The sequence below is a fragment of the Monopterus albus genome, unplaced genomic scaffold (assembly GCF_001952655.1).
Source record: "Monopterus albus unplaced genomic scaffold, M_albus_1.0 scaffold62.1, whole genome shotgun sequence".
NCBI classification, from domain to species: Eukaryota; Metazoa; Chordata; class Actinopteri; order Synbranchiformes; family Synbranchidae; genus Monopterus; species Monopterus albus.
In genome coordinates, this window is record NW_018127942.1 from 1,451,221 (window position 1) to 1,467,266 (window position 16,046).

At 40.2% G+C, this 16,046-nt stretch overlaps 2 protein-coding genes across 7 annotated transcripts in view; both read right to left on the reverse strand.

The window, feature by feature from the left end:
- yy1b (YY1 transcription factor b) lies at nucleotides 1–6,446 on the reverse strand. 2 transcript variants are annotated; one of them, XM_020603795.1, is made up of 5 exons: nucleotides 5,698–6,446; nucleotides 3,914–4,076; nucleotides 2,629–2,689; nucleotides 2,068–2,226; nucleotides 1–1,119 (listed from the first exon to the last, which is right to left on the reverse strand). In XM_020603795.1, the coding sequence occupies exons 1-5, from the start codon at nucleotides 6,242–6,244 to the stop codon at nucleotides 937–939; spliced, it is 1,113 nt and encodes a 370-aa protein (XP_020459451.1). In that variant the 5' UTR covers nucleotides 6,245–6,446; the 3' UTR covers nucleotides 1–936. The 2 variants fall into 2 exon arrangements, with proteins under 2 accessions (XP_020459451.1, XP_020459452.1); XM_020603796.1 differs by having other exon boundaries at nucleotides 3,914–4,064; nucleotides 5,698–6,443.
- Nucleotides 6,447–8,482: 2,036 nt separating this feature from the next.
- Nucleotides 8,483–16,046, reverse strand: part of evlb (Enah/Vasp-like b) — a 43,487-nt gene continuing 35,923 nt past the window's right edge. For 3 of the 5 annotated variants that reach the window (XM_020603797.1, XM_020603801.1, XM_020603800.1), the window contains 10 exons: nucleotides 15,398–15,464; nucleotides 12,906–12,973; nucleotides 12,519–12,766; nucleotides 12,246–12,343; nucleotides 12,005–12,044; nucleotides 11,694–11,745; nucleotides 10,896–10,953; nucleotides 10,744–10,804; nucleotides 10,426–10,483; nucleotides 8,484–9,551 (listed from right to left, as the gene is read on the reverse strand). In XM_020603797.1, coding sequence (XP_020459453.1) covers nucleotides 9,514–9,551; nucleotides 10,426–10,483; nucleotides 10,744–10,804; nucleotides 10,896–10,953; nucleotides 11,694–11,745; nucleotides 12,005–12,044; nucleotides 12,246–12,343; nucleotides 12,519–12,766; nucleotides 12,906–12,973; nucleotides 15,398–15,464 — 788 coding nt within the window. In that variant the 3' untranslated portion in view covers nucleotides 8,484–9,513. Of the gene's footprint in view, nucleotides 9,552–10,425; nucleotides 10,484–10,739; nucleotides 10,805–10,895; nucleotides 10,954–11,693; nucleotides 11,746–12,000; nucleotides 12,045–12,245; nucleotides 12,344–12,518; nucleotides 12,767–12,905; nucleotides 12,974–15,397; nucleotides 15,465–16,046 lie in introns of those variants that run through there. The other 2 variants (XM_020603798.1, XM_020603802.1) reach the window with 2 other exon arrangements.

Sequence of the window (16,046 nt, forward strand, 5' to 3'; positions counted from 1 at the left end):
TGTGTGTTTCAGAAGGGTTAGAATGACCCATTTTATTGTGGGCAATTGAGATACATGGGTGTAAATATCATCAAAAGAAGTTAATGGTTGAAATCTGTACATTACATTCTAACAAAGAAGGTGATGATCTCGCAGTTGATTCAATGTTCTCTTCAGATACTTTAACTGAGACATCCTCCGAGTACGGTTATACAACTCATTCATCTGTGTAAAGACAGGTCATGGAAAATATAAAGCAATGCAGGACTAAAAGTTTAATTGGTTAACACTTTAAACCACACCTCTGTCTATGTCTACATAATTTCAATACAGCCATACAATACAAGTGTACAAGGTTATTTTGTGGTTAGAGAAAAATACAACCAAAGAGTGTATGGAAATGCAAACATACAGATGTATTAAACTTCTCATACAAGTGAAACAGGTCACACAAGGCCTTCTGTATCATAGGTATGATCTCATAATGCAGGAGGGGGGGAGAAAAAAAATGACACAATGTCACTAACCATAGCCTGAGTCAAGTGTACAATATGCACACTTCAGGAAAATAAAAGCTAGGCCAGAAACTAAAATTACTAATAGTGCTGCTGCTTCTCTGCTCACTCTGGTAAAAAGAAGTCTCTGATGTTTGTCCACAGGTTCCATCTTCTGGCAGCTGAGTGCCACTGGAGACAGGGATTGTGTTGGCCAGGACTTTGGGGAACAAAAAAACAAAAAACAAAAAATAAAATAACAAAACACTGTGTTCCTCATCCAGTATGACAGCAGAAAAAAGGGGACAGAGGGAAACTGGCTGAATTTCAGTGTTTTAAAAGTCTTTTACTCTGTCAGATTTTTTTTTTTATATAAATCAATAAGTCTCAAGCTTATCGTTTCATATGTGCCACTAAGATGCGCTTTATTCATCTGTGTGGCTTGACACTGGTGGGTGGGTTCTCATTGGTTATTTTTGGCTTTGGCATGTGTGAGAATGTGAGACTTGAGGTTGGTCGACTGGGCAAATTTCTTATTGCAGCCGTCGAAAGGGCAGACGTAGGGTCGGTCTCCAGTGTGGATCCGCACGTGTGTGCGCAGGTTGAAGTCCAGAGAAAACCTTTTCCCACAGCCCTCAAAAGTACACTAAAAGAAATAAGAAGAGCAAGGGAGTTAGTTTTCATGTTCACCTTACTGCATGTGACATCTACCTTCTGGGCTTAATGGACCGTTTGTTAAACCGTTCTCCCGAACAGCGATTTCCCAATCACAGCTTAGCAAGGACAGATCTGTCAGCAGCTATAGATTTATCCACATCTTAAAGTGGGGAGCATGAGGCTGTACTATGAGTGACGCTGTGTAATTAAAAGGTGCGTTAGCCAAGATTTCACACAATGTCTGATAAGTCAAGTGAAGATGGGACAAAATGTGGTGTCTCTCTACTGTGCTTCTCCCTGCCATGACACTCTGCCACCTGCAGCCCTTCTGTTGTTAATCTAGCTTCTCTGTCCTGTGTTGTCAAGGGGTACTTCACATTTGCCAAGCGCACGGGTTAGTGTTCATCCAAAAACTATCTGCTCTTGCAGCATTAAATGTGAGAATATACAGTTTGAATGTGCAGCTTTAGTCTCATTCTTATCAGAAATGTAATTAATATGAACTGTCCCTGTCAAATAAACAAGCCACTGTTTCAAACATGACTAAGAATTTGGATTGTAAACCTGCCACTATTATCTTAACATCATCATATGCATATGTGCTAGAAGACAAATCTCGACAGGCATTGTTAAAGTAATTAAAGGGGAGGGCTTAACGAATGGTCGACCAGAAGGGACTGCTTTACTTGTCAAAACATTTCATCTTGACTGAAATATATCTGTCATTAAAGAGAATAAATCCAAATAAATTCTACCAACATTTGGTACTAGGTGGGAGTTCATTCTGAACACTACGAGTATAAGCAGGCCGTTATTATCCCCGTCTCCACTGACTGAATTTGATTTGAAACTACAATGATCTTAAGTGTTTAAAATGTAAAAGTAGTGCAAGTGTATCTGTGCTGGGGGGGTCCGTGAAGTTATTCCAGATGCCAACCTGGAAGGGTTTTTCCCCTGTGTGAACAAGTTGGTGACGTTTGAGTTTGGAGCTCTCGACAAAGGCCTTGCCACACTCTGCGCAGACGTGCACGCGTGGTCCGTGGGTATGGAGGTGCTTCCTCATGGCAGAGTTATCCCTGAACATCTTTGTGCAGCCCTGGGGACCGAAGAAAATCCAGGAAAGAATAAATAAGTTAATAATATAATGTTCAATAATGGCATTTCTTTGTACAGCAATATAAAATTCTACTTTTTCTCTAACTCCTTTTAATCAGACTTTAATCCTGAAAAGCAGTGTAGCTACCTAGTGTAGCTTTCTTCTTCCCTGATGCTGTAATGTATTATTGACAACCTCACGCTGATTACAAAATAAAAGCCTTTCCATTAGCTAAACATGCACAATTCAGATAAGGACTGATTAATCTTGTAAATACACTCAGATGCTTTTTATGCTTTTAAATAACCTTTAGACAATTGTACAGAAATCATCAGTGCAAGACTATCAAATAGGAAAAATGACTATTAAAACCAGAACCGTAAAATCCCATAATAGACTCACTTTATGAGGGCAAGCTATTGTCCGGGGAGCATCGTCCTCTTTGACTTTCCTGGGCTTCATTCTGTTTAGAAAAAAAGGACATGGTGTAGGTTTGTTAAACAAAAACAGACGTGATGTGGCTCAAGGCCGTTGCTTTAACAAGGCACTAGTCCAATTTCTGTTGATTTATAACCAGAATAAATCCAAATCAGAAAGAGGCTGTCTGTTACTGTAAAAACATCCACACTAGACAATTCACCTCCAAATGGCTCTTCTTCAGAAAAGTTAAGCCAAGCAGACACTGTACAGCTTTTACTGATTGTATATAATGTGTGAACTCACACTACACGTTTACATCGGCCCACCTGCACAGCCAGGATTCATGCCTTCACTGCTCACACTATACATTCACTCAGGCAGGCACGACGTATGTGCTCATACTGGACATTTAAACAGAACCCCAGAGCAGGTGTGTTCATCGACAAGTCCAGTGAAGTTTAGGTCAACCAAAGGAAAGACAGTTATCTTTAGCCATTTTACTTTGTACAGCTGATGAACAGCTTTAATCTGCTGCCAGTATTTCTCCTGTTGCTGCGGATCATCAGTGTTTCGATGACACACTGTGGCGCTGCCAGAGTTCGATTAGCTTCAGCCATATACAGTCTATAAATATCTTATATCCAGTTTATGGCTTTGTTCCAGTTGATTCTGTCCACAACATGTGATATCTCATCTGTGCCGTGTTGTTAAGTTGTTGTCTTTGTACTCAGGTGTGTGCACTGAATTAACATCAGACTGTGGATCTGCAACACAGCCAACCAGATTTCTGACATGTCAGTAATCCATCCGAGTTGTCAGGAGGCAGCTCACTGGTTGTTCGGGTTATAACACGGGTGCTGGAATCCTGCTCATACTGTACATCAAACGACAGCTACATTCTAGAAGTAGTCAGGGATGACTGAATCGTGTCTAAAAATCCATACAGTGTCTGCTAGACCTCAAAGATTCTGCAATGTTATTATGGCAAATAGTCACAAAACCCAGTGAGCGTGCATGTTTACTGGCCTCACCATAAAATTAGCTGTTTTTCATTTAACTGACCTGCATTTACACGGCTACATGAGGTGAAACAACTGGTCTGTAAGGATTTGAATAAATCACTTGTCTTTTTTGAACTATACAATGTAAGAGATTTCTTCTATTAATATGATACATTCCATCTTTGTGATTTAATTGTGTTGTCCTTTTGTGTACTCAGAGCTGTCCATAGTTTGTTTTTCCCTCAAGAAACCAGATGCACACTTACCTGGCAAATTCAGCCAGCTGTTTGGGGTCTGAGAGGTCGATCCCTGGGATCCCACCAGGGGGCAACTTCTTCCCCGTCATGTACTCAGAGTAATCCGGAGGGGAGTTCTCCCCGACTATCTGTTCCTCCACCACCGACTCATGGTCGATGTCTTTATTGTCATCTAGAAATACATTACAGAGACTGAACCGATAACATATTGGTGTTTCCCTAGCTACAAATCTGAGGGGGTTGTAAACATCTGCAGCTGCGTTGGTCCTCAGGTTACATTAGAAGTCACATTATTGTTGCACAGTTACTTTGGAGTTACATGAATAGACAAACTAATTTATATACTTATTTTCACACACAGTTGCAAAGAAAAGTTATGGCACTGTCTGCAGTTTCCTAGTTTTCTCCATAAACTGGTCATAAAATATGATCTGATCTTCACCAATGTCACAAATATCAAAAAGCACAATATTTCTAATCTGATAAAAGACAAACAGTCATGACCTTTCATGTATTTATTGAACTTGATTGTGTTTTATCAGCTTAGGAATAGTGTGCTTTTTGATATTTGTGACTCTGGTGAAGATCAGCTCACATGCAGAAAACCAGCAGGGTGCAAACAGTGCCATAACTTTTTCTTGCACCTGTATTAACCATGTAGTATTTACTTATACAAATTCACAATATTGTAGAGTTTTACTCCATATTTTGCACATATTTTTTAAAAAATGAGAGAGAAAATAAAAATCTAATGCTAATGCCACTCACAATAAGACATGACAAAAGCGCAGAGGGCAACATTAAGAACATGCTTAAGCTAAATATTTAGAATTAAATATTATTGAGAATGCACATTTAAAACTGTGGAAACCTACACTATGGTATACATCTAACGTAGCCTATAGTTTGTAAATATTAATTCTTACTATATAAAGCCTGGAATTTATCAAGAAGACCCATTGGCCCCATTTAACTACGATGTTCATGTGTTAAAATTGCTCCTACTCTGTACCAACCACCAGAGAGCACTAAATATAGCCTCGGATAGCTGTTGTGTCCACTCAAAAACAAGTTCTGAATATGTATACAACGAAGTAATGGATCGGTGACTTCTTAAAACGTAGCAGTTAATAAAATTGGAAAAAGAAGAGAGAAAAGAAAATACGGGCTCTTGCTTGCGTGATCAAGCCGCCTTTCAGCAGTGATAGATTACCTTATGCTCGGTGTTGCTCAGCACAGTCTCGATGCACGGAGGCTGTAGCTAGTGTGCAGCAAACGCATGTCTGGTAAACCACCACCAGCAGCAGCAGTCATAGCTAAGTGCTTCACTAGCTAATAGAACCTCGCTCAAAAATTACCGCATACTAAGCTTTCAAACACTTTACACAATCTACCAGCACTACATTTGCTGCCTTGCAATGTGTGCGCTAACGTTTTGCGGCCTGCAGACATCCCAAACCTAGCTGTCTGTATGTCCCCCGAGCACCGCCGCCATCTCTGCCTGGCCGCGACTATCGCCATTTTTTCGGGGCCGCCGCCATACTTACTGGTCTCGGGGAATATGGCGGCGCCCAGCAACACCTAAAACATGGCCTCCCTTCAAAACAAAAACATTTCGATGTGATACAATAGGGTTTTACATCGAAATCTTGCATTATTTGTCGCTTCTCACGGCAGTGCAACGGACCTCTCCAGGAACTAGTCTGGTGCAGGAGGACAACGCCCTAGCAACGAGGCCTCATGCAATTGCTAACAACGGAGCTGAAAGATACGACTGGGCTAACGTTACTTACCCGATGCCCACATTGTAACAGAAAACTCCCCTTCCAGTGTCTTTATTTGCACCTGCTTCTGTTCCCATTTTCTTCCGCCAGCATCCGCGCCGCTTAAATAGCTCTTTTTGCCTGCTTTCTTTCCACCAGTGCCGCCTCCCCGTTTCACCCGACCCACTGAGCTCTTTCCAGCCACAGTTACCAAAGTCTGCTCGATGTACTCATCCTCCACCCCCGGAGCCGGTACCGGGATGAGGATCTGGTCCTCGAAACCGCTGCCGCCATCCGTGTGCAGGTCCGAGTCATCCCCACCGACTACCTCCTCCCGGGTCTGGACCAAGATTACCTCCTGGTGGTGGTGGATTGAATTGGGGTCGTCCGTGACCAGAGGCTGGAGCGCGATCATGGGCTGCTCGTCGTCGTCGTCGTCGTCGTCATCCCCACCGACCACCGTGGTCTCGATAGTTTCCACCGGTATCGTTTCCACCTCTATCTCGTGAAGCTCCACGATCTCGGCCGGCATCTCCGAGCCGTCTGTCTCAATGTACAGCGTATCTCCGGATGCCATATTGAATTCCGCCAGTTTGACTGTCTCATTCACGCCGTGTTGTGCTCCTTTTTGGACCTCACAAACACACTCACACACCCCCTGCCCTGCTACTGCCGCCGTCTGTTCTCCCTGTTCTTCGATAACAACTCTCCCCACTCCGGCCTACGCTAGTTCTCGTCGCCACTATGCTCTCTCATACGGAAACATCGCGAGACCTTGTTGAGTCCATCGTTAGTGGTTGGTATTTTGGGTTCAAGGGAGTTCCCCAAGTTTATAAATTAGATACGAGGTTCAGTTATACAGTTGTCCGCAAAGCAGAAAAAGTCAGAACACAGTTTCAATACATATAAGCGGGTAAATTGATTTAATTTGTCCATGAAAATTCCAGAAATGCCATCCACAAATCAACAGCTGCCTAAAAACCAAGGGGCTTGAATGGGACAAAATGGGAATGCATTAACATTCCCTCATGTGGTGTTCCTAGCCATTTTTAATGTCTGTGAAAGCCATAGCATCATTTGGGCCATGGCCCCCATCCTGAGATTACTGGCCACCACCCACCCCTCCCCCTACAAATGACAATTGTAATTCTTTGCAAAGCAAGACTTTAAAAATCCGACATACATTTAAGACATAACATGCTTTGGTTGAATTTTGAAGGGAGCATTCTCAAGAAAATTAATTATTTGTGCACATGATTTAAAATGAAATGCCATGTTAGTTGTTAGTCAGATTATATAAATCATTAATATGTGACGTGACAGTGGTGCAGTGGGTAGAGCAGTCGTCTCCCACCAGAAGGTTGAAGGTTTGAATCTCAGTGCCAGCAGTCCATGTGTTGAAGTGTCCTTGGGCAAGACAGTTAGATGTTAGAGCATCAGTTGAGTTGGTGCCACAGATGGCTGCCATCAGTTCTGTACCGGAAACAAATTCCTTGTGTGTAGCATACACTTGGCCAACTAAAGGTGTTTATCCTTATATTATAGAAGTAATAAAGAAACCCAGTAGTAAATTTGATGTACATTGTTATGTAATTGCATCAGAACATTACAGCAGGCATTTCTTTCATCCATAATTCATAATTGTATTCTATAGAATACACATACACCTAGAATTATAGCCACTTGTAATATTTGACCTAGAATCTTGACGTAAATAAAATTTGAGTTCAAGGCTCTGATTCAAAGAATGAAAGATACTTGCAAAATATATCACATATGATGTGCTGGACATAAATGAAACCTTTATATCACCTAATAAGTTATATTTATGTGATATTGTTTAAATTTATATTTATTAGAATTGCAATTAATGATTCCTTGGCTGATCTTATGTGAACATCATAATCTGTTATTCACATGAGATCAGCCAAGGAATTAAACAGTATGCAGTATATTCTACACTATAAATTGTATCTTTGACCTCTCTTTTAACTTACATGACCTGAAATTCCTTTGTGCTGGATAGCCTTTGCAGTGTGTCACCCCAGGATTTTCACTGGCCCCATCTGTCCTCCACCCCCTAAATATTTTCTGCAGATAACCATGAATAGAAAAATCTGCATTCACTGTGTTACTTGTGTTCTTCCACTCATTTATTCAAGATTTCCATATTTTATTGACACTACTTTACCTAAATGCACATTGGTGTTAGTAAAGAGTAATGAACACTGAATCTCATGTGGCAGAAAATGCTCTTGCACATCTTTCAGGCATGGAAGCATTTAGTAATGTAGTGCCTGTGGCCAGACCCCAAACAGTGACGTCACAACATGTGTTTTGCCATTGCCAGCTGATGGCAAACGCCTGCTGTGACATCACTGTTTGGGGTATGGCCATACATTTTGCTTTTCATCCCATTCCACTTTAAATTTATGATCTATGAATGACTGTGAAGTTTTTTCTATCAAATCTAAAATCAGTAATTAAAATGCGAATTGGTATTATAAGCAGTTCACAAGCAATGTAACATTTACAGATAATTATAACAAATACTCTCACGAAAACCCAGTAAATAATTAAACTACTACATAAAACTATACTAAATTAGTTGATAATTTAAGGTTATCTTTTGAATCTATGTAATATTTATGCAGGGAATGTTAGTACAGCAGCATCCTAGGTTGTGTGCAGCACTTTATTGACACAATAAAGCTGCATAGAAACACCTGAAGTGCTTTTTACTTCAATGTGCTGCACCAGCTGTAATTTACGGCACCTATTCAGAAAGCACAGAGCTTTGTGTTTAAAAAATGCTGTAAAAGAAAAAAAACTGAGTCAGACAAAAACATCAGACTGGCATCAAAATAACATCCAAACTAACACAAAACTAAGGAGACAGCCTCATTTATCCAAGACATTGTTCACAGTTTTATTTGAATTCATTTTAGTGTTTTTTTTTTTTTGTCAAACCAGGAAGCACTTTGTCATAAAAGGAGAGAATAAAATGAACAATACTTCACCATATCCTTGCAGCCAATAAACATTTTATCAACAACATGATCACAAATACTCTGGTGGATTATTAAATTAATTTTTTTTTCAAGATTGCAGTATCCAAAGAAGCTTATCCCACCCTTGGTTTCAGGTCAAATCCTGTTTTATTCAGCCATGGTTCCACATATACTGTAGCTATGCTGGAAAAGGGATTAAAAAAAAACTTTAAAAATGTTCTAGGTGAAATATTGGCTCACAGCTATTTCTAAAATAAAGCCAAATGAAAACACACAATATAAAACACAAAAGTCTGACATAAAATGATGTGCAATATAATCAACATTACAATTACTATCATATTCTCATTATCATTTCTTCATTATTAACATCGTACTCTCTACGCTACCACTCATATTAACATTACATTGACAATCTTAAAAATGATAGTAATAATAATGAAAATGATAGTAATAATAAAAAAGTTTAAAACAAACATGAAAAAATCAAAACAGTGACATCATACTGTAAGAATTTGATCCATTTTCCTTCAGCCTGAGGACAGAGGGTCGAACTGGGCTAACAAACAGGCAGAAAATGTTAAGAAATCAGAGTATTCAGTACCAGAGTGTGCCCGATTCAGATCTTTCTCTCCAGACAAAATAAGTGTTACACAGACATGACTGAGGTGTTAGAGCAATGTTGCTGCATTACTTCAACACCACAGCTGAACATGATGAGTAGATGTCACAGTTTGGGCCTCCATTTCTTACTCCTCCTCCTCCTCCTCCTCCTCCTCAGGACCACAGCAGTCACTGTAGGGACAGTGGTTCGAAAAGGTGGTTCATGTTGAGATTATGTTGTGCTAATTCGACTGAGTTCATGTCTAATGGCTGTAGGCAAAGAAGAGAAAACAAAGGAAGCAGGTTTATAATCATTTAATGAATTATCAGAATTGTTTGCAATGTACTATAATTTGTTGTATAGCATTGTGTAAATATGCAACAGACATAATTTTTCAAATTAAATTAATTGGATTTTTTATTCATGTAGTAAAATGTATTTTAAATGTTAATTATAATATTGTTTAAATGTGTGACTTACAGTCAGTATAATATGATACTTATTAAAGTAGTAGGATCACTTGACATCTATGATTGTTTATTATTATAATATTGTATAAATTCACCCAATGTGTTACAGCCTATATAATTTAATATTTGTCAGTTCATCAATCTATTAAAAGAATGAAGATTATTTATTTATTCCGGGGGTTTTAGGCATACATGAACAAACTCTAACATACAGTATACTTTTTTTTTTAGCACAATAAAATGCAAATTTTATTATATATGCATAATCATTTTGACTAATTTATATATATATTTGTTTAAAATGTAATACAAATGACTCTGTGGGCTGGCAATGTGATTAACATTCTAATAAAGTGAAACATTTGGCACATTTGTAGCTAATCAAGAAATGATAAGGTTGAGTAACAAGGAAATTGTTTATATCTGTGTGAATCAATACATTATTTATCTAAGTGCAGGTCTTTTAGGGGTTGATGTATGGCATTTCAATGCTCAGTTTTGTGGGATTCTAGTGCAACCTAGTGGCCAGCACTGTACACATCTACACAACTCACACCAACCCACTGTAACTTCCAATTACACCTTCATTAACATAAATTCTTTTAATAAGACAGTGTTCCTAAATGTTGATTAAATATCCTTCTTTAGTATTTCCACAGAAAATTAAACATACCATCAATGATTTCATCCTTCACTTTGTGCAATTCACGAAACACCTCTTCCAAGATTTCCTAATGAAGCACAAACAGATAACATAAGTGTTCATAATACGTCACACATCTCCTTATTTGCTGTACATGGGAAGCAAGTGATCAGAGCCAAAAAGCAAACAAATTATTTGGAAGACAAGTTATGTTTGGATAACAAAGTGGTCATATGCAAAAACAGAGGGGAGATTAGTCTCATCCAGACTTTGGATGGTGAAGGAGTGTTCATTTGAAGCTCCTGTTTGGAATAAATGTGCAGACATTATAGTGTGTGTTTTCTTTACCTGTTTCATTCTGTCGAGGTCTAATGAGTCTGTGTCGCTGCCGCTCCCCGCGGGTCGTACTCTGCATAATAAAAGTTATTCTCTATTACATTCTTTGCTGTTGCTCTGCTTTACAGACGTATTTAATGAGCCGTGGTTCGTCCATCTCTCACCTTGAAGCCATTGACCGGTCTGCAGAGTTAGCTCGCTCCCACGGCTTCTTTGCACCATCTTCAAAACAAAGGAGCAGGGTTTGACAGAATAACCAGCAGGGATTTATAGACAAAAAACAACATTTGCCTGACACATAGACTAATCATGTATGGTATCATTATGGTAAATGCACCTACAGGTGGTCAGGATGTTTTATATCCTGGTTGAGTGCTGCATGTATAAACATATGAAAGCACACCGCGTTCACCAAAGAAAAAAATGGAGGATATTATCTCATAATTATGAGATCTGAACTAAATGTTTCTCCAACAGGTTCTGAAGCTTTCCAAATCCTGCTCAGTACATGTAGCCTAATGAGTTAAACTGTAGGCAACAACTTTGAGGCCCATTTGTAGCTCATGTGTGTTTACGTTTTGGAACACTAAGTAGCAATTTTTGATTTTTTGACCTGGTGACTGCAAAAGCCACAACATATGATTGATATTATTTTCATGCTCATCAAACCATTAAGTGAACCCTTGTGCCCTGTGAATGGGAGTCATTCTGGAAGAGAGCACTCATTTGATTCAGGTCTTTCCCTTAATTTGCCCCCCTTCTGTAGGTAGACACTGTAGATCGTGTCAACGGAATGATCTTTAGAATAATCCCAGTCCCAGTCTGCTGTAAACATGTAAAAGCCTCTTTCTTACTCAGTGAATTTCCTGTGTGTTTGCTGAATGTCTATTTTTAATATGTCTGATTATCTCTGAGATGATAGGAGATGCCCATACGTGGTTCACTGGGCTCAGTTTCCCCACCTGTGGCATTCTGTCCAGCTCGGGTGCTGGGTGATGGAGAGTTTGGATCGTCCTAAAGAAAGACACAGAGATTAATAAGCATCCTTGAAACAACTGCAGTCATCATCATCATAATGAACATCGCTGCTAAGTTTTTCATCTTTTTATCACAATATAAAAAAATTAATATTAAGATAGAACAAAATAATGATCAATATCATATTCATGTAATCACAGTCACCTTATCATATTCCCTGCCTCAAACATCAGTTATCATTGTAAAAGAGACAGTGAACACCAGCTTTATGAATCACTGTTGTCTACTCACTCACATTGTGGCCATCCTCAGGCTTCTCTGAAGCCGCTTTCCTTCTGAGGGAAAGAACAAGTTTCAAGTAAGAACAGGGCATTTCATCCAAATCCATGAATGTCAACAGTTTTAACTACTGTAATAATAATAAAACCTGAACCCACCCCCACTGATTTAAGACTTTGGTGACCACTTATGTGTAATGTGGCTGCAGGATCTCTATGTAAAATGGTTTTGTGGTTTTCTTAATAAATCGCCCTGACCTTCGTGCCAACAAAGCATTCATCTCCTCCATCAGGCCCCCACTCCCACCACTTGATCGGTTGGCATCGTTTTTGGCGCCTGAAGAGCTGTCATCCGGCTGAGGAGAGGAGAGTCCAAAGTTACAGGTTACTCTTTTTTTTTACTTACCTTTTCTTTTTTTATACAAATAATAAACTTTTAAAGTTTGTCAGTGAAGTTTGGTAGAGTTAATCCACTTATATGACTTGGAGAAGGTTTGTCATCAGCATTGTGAAGATAAATCTGTGTCTCACTCTTTGAACGCGGCGCAGTTTGGCTTGAGCAATCATAGCTGCGAGTCCCGTCGGTGCAGGAGATTCATCCCCGTGACTCCCTCCACCCAAGGGGAGAGGAGGAGGGAGAGGAGGCTGTGGTGCCCCTGCTGAAGCTGGTGGCGGTCCCGGTGGTGGTGGAGGGGGAGGAGGACCACACATGTTCACTGGGGGAGGTGCTACTGGTGGGGCCACGGAGAGCACAGCGGGATGGCCTTGGAAAGGACAACCTGAAGGGAATTGAGTGTGATATGTGAAGATGGAGCAGACTCAGTCTCGGTGGTTTGATGATGATGAAAACCCATTTTACTGTGAATGAGAACTTTGCTGTATAAACTACAGTTGACCTAAGCCCGTTCATGTGATTACCTGAGTTGGAGGACCGTTGCTCTCGCTCCATGTGTGCCTGCATTTGCTGCTGCTGCTCCATCATTTGCCTAAAGGCCCAGGAAGGAAAAACAGCTGGTCACTTAATATTAACAATGCCACACATCCACGATTCTGTCACTGTAGCAGCTTGCAGGAAAAATGCAGCCAACAATCTCACAGCGGGCAGCCTCCTTGCTTAAACGTCAAACATTAGCAGACCCAAAGGGTAATGGCATGCAATATGAGCTAAAAGATGCTAAAACACTTGGTATCAAACCAAATGAATGAGCTAAAAGATGCTAAACACTTGTTAGGGCTGAGGGAGTCTTCTGTGTGTTCGTCACTAGTACAGTTTTAAATAAAGAGTTTTATTTTTATCTCACACAGAATGAACCTTACAGTAATGTATGTGCTATAGAACTTTAATGTGGTTTTGTCATATGTCCTCCTCCAGCTTTAACTAGAATTACCTCCACCAACCAGTGAAATTCACAGAAATGGGACAGATGTGAGGTCACTGACCATGATCTTTGACCACCAAAATCTAATGAGTCCAAGCAGACATTTGTGCCAAATTTCTTCTTCATCCTGGATTTGGACAAATTTACTACGAAACTTGATGTTTACTGAGAGCAACTTTAGTTTCCATGACTTCACTACTTTGTGCAAAATTGCATCTAAACTGTGGCAGATGGGAGGATTGTCTCTGTTTCTGTCTCTGTGCTACAGGCAGGTTTGTGCAGTTTAATGTTGGACCTAAAGTCATTCACTTGTCTACACATCTCAGACCTTGTTTTGTAGTAAGTAAACATCTTTCTCCTTTTCTGTCCAAACCCGCAACACTCTCCTCCATCTCAACTCTCCACCTCCTACTCCCATAAAATTTCCATCAGCTTCCCTCACGTCTCTCTCTCTCTCTCTCTCTCTCTCTCTCTCTGATGTGAGAAGCATACGTGCTGTATGTGACGATGCATGAGAGATAGAGAGCAAATGGTCCATGAAGAGGAAGTGGAATTTTCCAGCTGTGTGTTGGAGAGGAGAAGTGCTGAGCTAGCAGACTCCCCAGTGTGACAGCGGGGCACGAGGCAGAAGCGGAGCTGCTGAGCAGTACTGCCTCACTACCACTGGAGAGAGCTCGGTTAAACTCATTTGCATTCGCACACAAACCCGAAACCCACATACTGTACATAAGCATGCAATCCTCCCTCACAATCACAGCTGTAATCCTTTGTGCCAGAGGTACAGTTTAGCAGTCATGGGATCAGACTCCCATCATATTTGTTCTCTTAAGCCCTGGTATTTGACATTTGGATGAACCAATAGGCAGAGGTGAAACAGGTTTAAAAACACCAACAGACCCACTTGTGCCCAAGTGTGTCTCTGAAGGGGAGAGAAGAATAGCACTGGTAGAAATGCTGGTTGCATAATAAGTCATGAGAATTGCCTCAAAGGTCATTTAAAATACTACTCATCCATTGGTTTGGATTCTTCAATCTGCCACTATTATTCAGAAAAAAGAACCTTTTGTATTTAGCCTTTTTTTTAAAGCTCACTGTCTTTATCTGACTGTAACCCAAAGCCTTTAGTCCTGTGAGGTAGACAAAGAGTATTAGGGAGAGAGAAGTATTAAAGGGAATTGGGATAAAAGCCCTAAGCTAATTCCTAGAGTTTATATTCTCTGTGTGTGGCAGGTTATCAGACACATCCTAATATCCTAACACCTAACTGATTTCACTTAAAGTTCATCCACTGGTTTGGGGATAATTCTGTAAAATGACCCAAACACGCCACTGTACATGCACTAAAACACAAGAAAACTCATCAGCAAATATCTTCATAGCACCGCTGTCAAACTCTAAATATAACAGGAGAATAATTTTTATTCTCTTCGCTCTATAAACTTGGCACCAAGCAGCAGATAGACAAAGCTAGTTAGATGGTGAACACAGTGGAGCTTTTAGTCTATGATATTTCCCTCAGGAGTTGGTGGAATTCAAAACAGAGCCCAAATGAGAGAGTCAATATCAGGCTCAAGCCCTTTTCAGACATGCACTGGAACCCTGAAACTCTCTAGGGATTACCCGCTGGGGCTGTTGTGAGAATGCAAACATCTGAGTCAGCCAACCAGGACCTTAGGCAGACTGTACTCTGCCAGCTCCCTAGTACAAAGTCCATTTTAGGTCCGAGTGAGCCTCGGTGAGCTTGTGTGAGAATACAGCTGCATATAGTCTGGAGTACTCACACGAAGCTAGTGGGCATGTTGATGACATTCTATCATGTGAGTCATCAGGTGACCAGAAACCCTACTACAAACAAACACTAATGTTGGTCTGTATCTCCTGGATGCGTGCATGTGAAAAGTCTGCCATATCGTAGTTGTGTGTACAGTTTGTTTCCACTGCCCCCAACTGTCCAAATCTCTGTCAGTACAGGTTTAATGGGGCTTGATCATTGTTTTTAACCACTTCAGCAACACATGCAGATCATTGTACCTCGCTCTCTGAGCTTCTATCTCATCTGAAGTCGGCCCATTCTGAACCTGGCGTTGGACAGCTGGACCTAAAGGTGCACATGAAATTAGAGAGAGAGAGAAAAAGGCTCAGATAAAGTGACTTTAATAGTCCATTAAGAGCTTTATAATGTTTAGTAATGTTAATTAAAAATTAGTGCCAGTCAAGACAATTAACTACCAAGTGACAAGGAATTAAACAGCAGTCGATTATTATGTCCTCTTTCTTCTGTAATGAGTGAAATGAGAAGCATAATAATCCCTCACTCTAGGCAAATGAGCATAAACTGATTCATCCGCTTTTACAGTTGAAGGCAAGCAGAACAGAATCCAAGTTCAGCTGCACATAAGACGGAGCTGCTTGGCCCTGCTGTCACACTAATGATGTGATATGAGCTACAAGGTGCTGTAATGTAATCTGGTTAACACCACAAGTCAGATCTGCAGATTGAGAGCCAGATAGAGAATATAATTAATTTAAGATACATTTCACATCACTGAACTCCTTTGTGACAATATTAACTTTCACTGTTTCTCAGAGCAAAGGTTCAGAGTGTATGCTCACATCTGTGTCCTGGCACTGGTCAAATGAAAACATTTTGATTTTAGTGAGTTTTTTTTTTTTGGGGGGG

What these genes read in the sequence shown, in the direction of transcription:
- yy1b (XM_020603795.1), bottom strand. Translation starts at nt 6,244, where the DNA reads ATGGCATCCGGAGATACGCTGTACATTGAGACAGACGGCTCGGAGATG. An exon ending in TGTTACAATGTGGGCATCGG is followed by an intron (nt 4,077 to 5,697) that starts GTAAGTAACGTT and finishes ATGTATTTCTAG; the next exon opens with ATGACAATAAAGACATCGAC. An exon ending in CAGCTGGCTGAATTTGCCAG is followed by an intron (nt 2,690 to 3,913) that starts GTAAGTGTGCAT and finishes TTTTCTAAACAG; the next exon opens with AATGAAGCCCAGGAAAGTCA.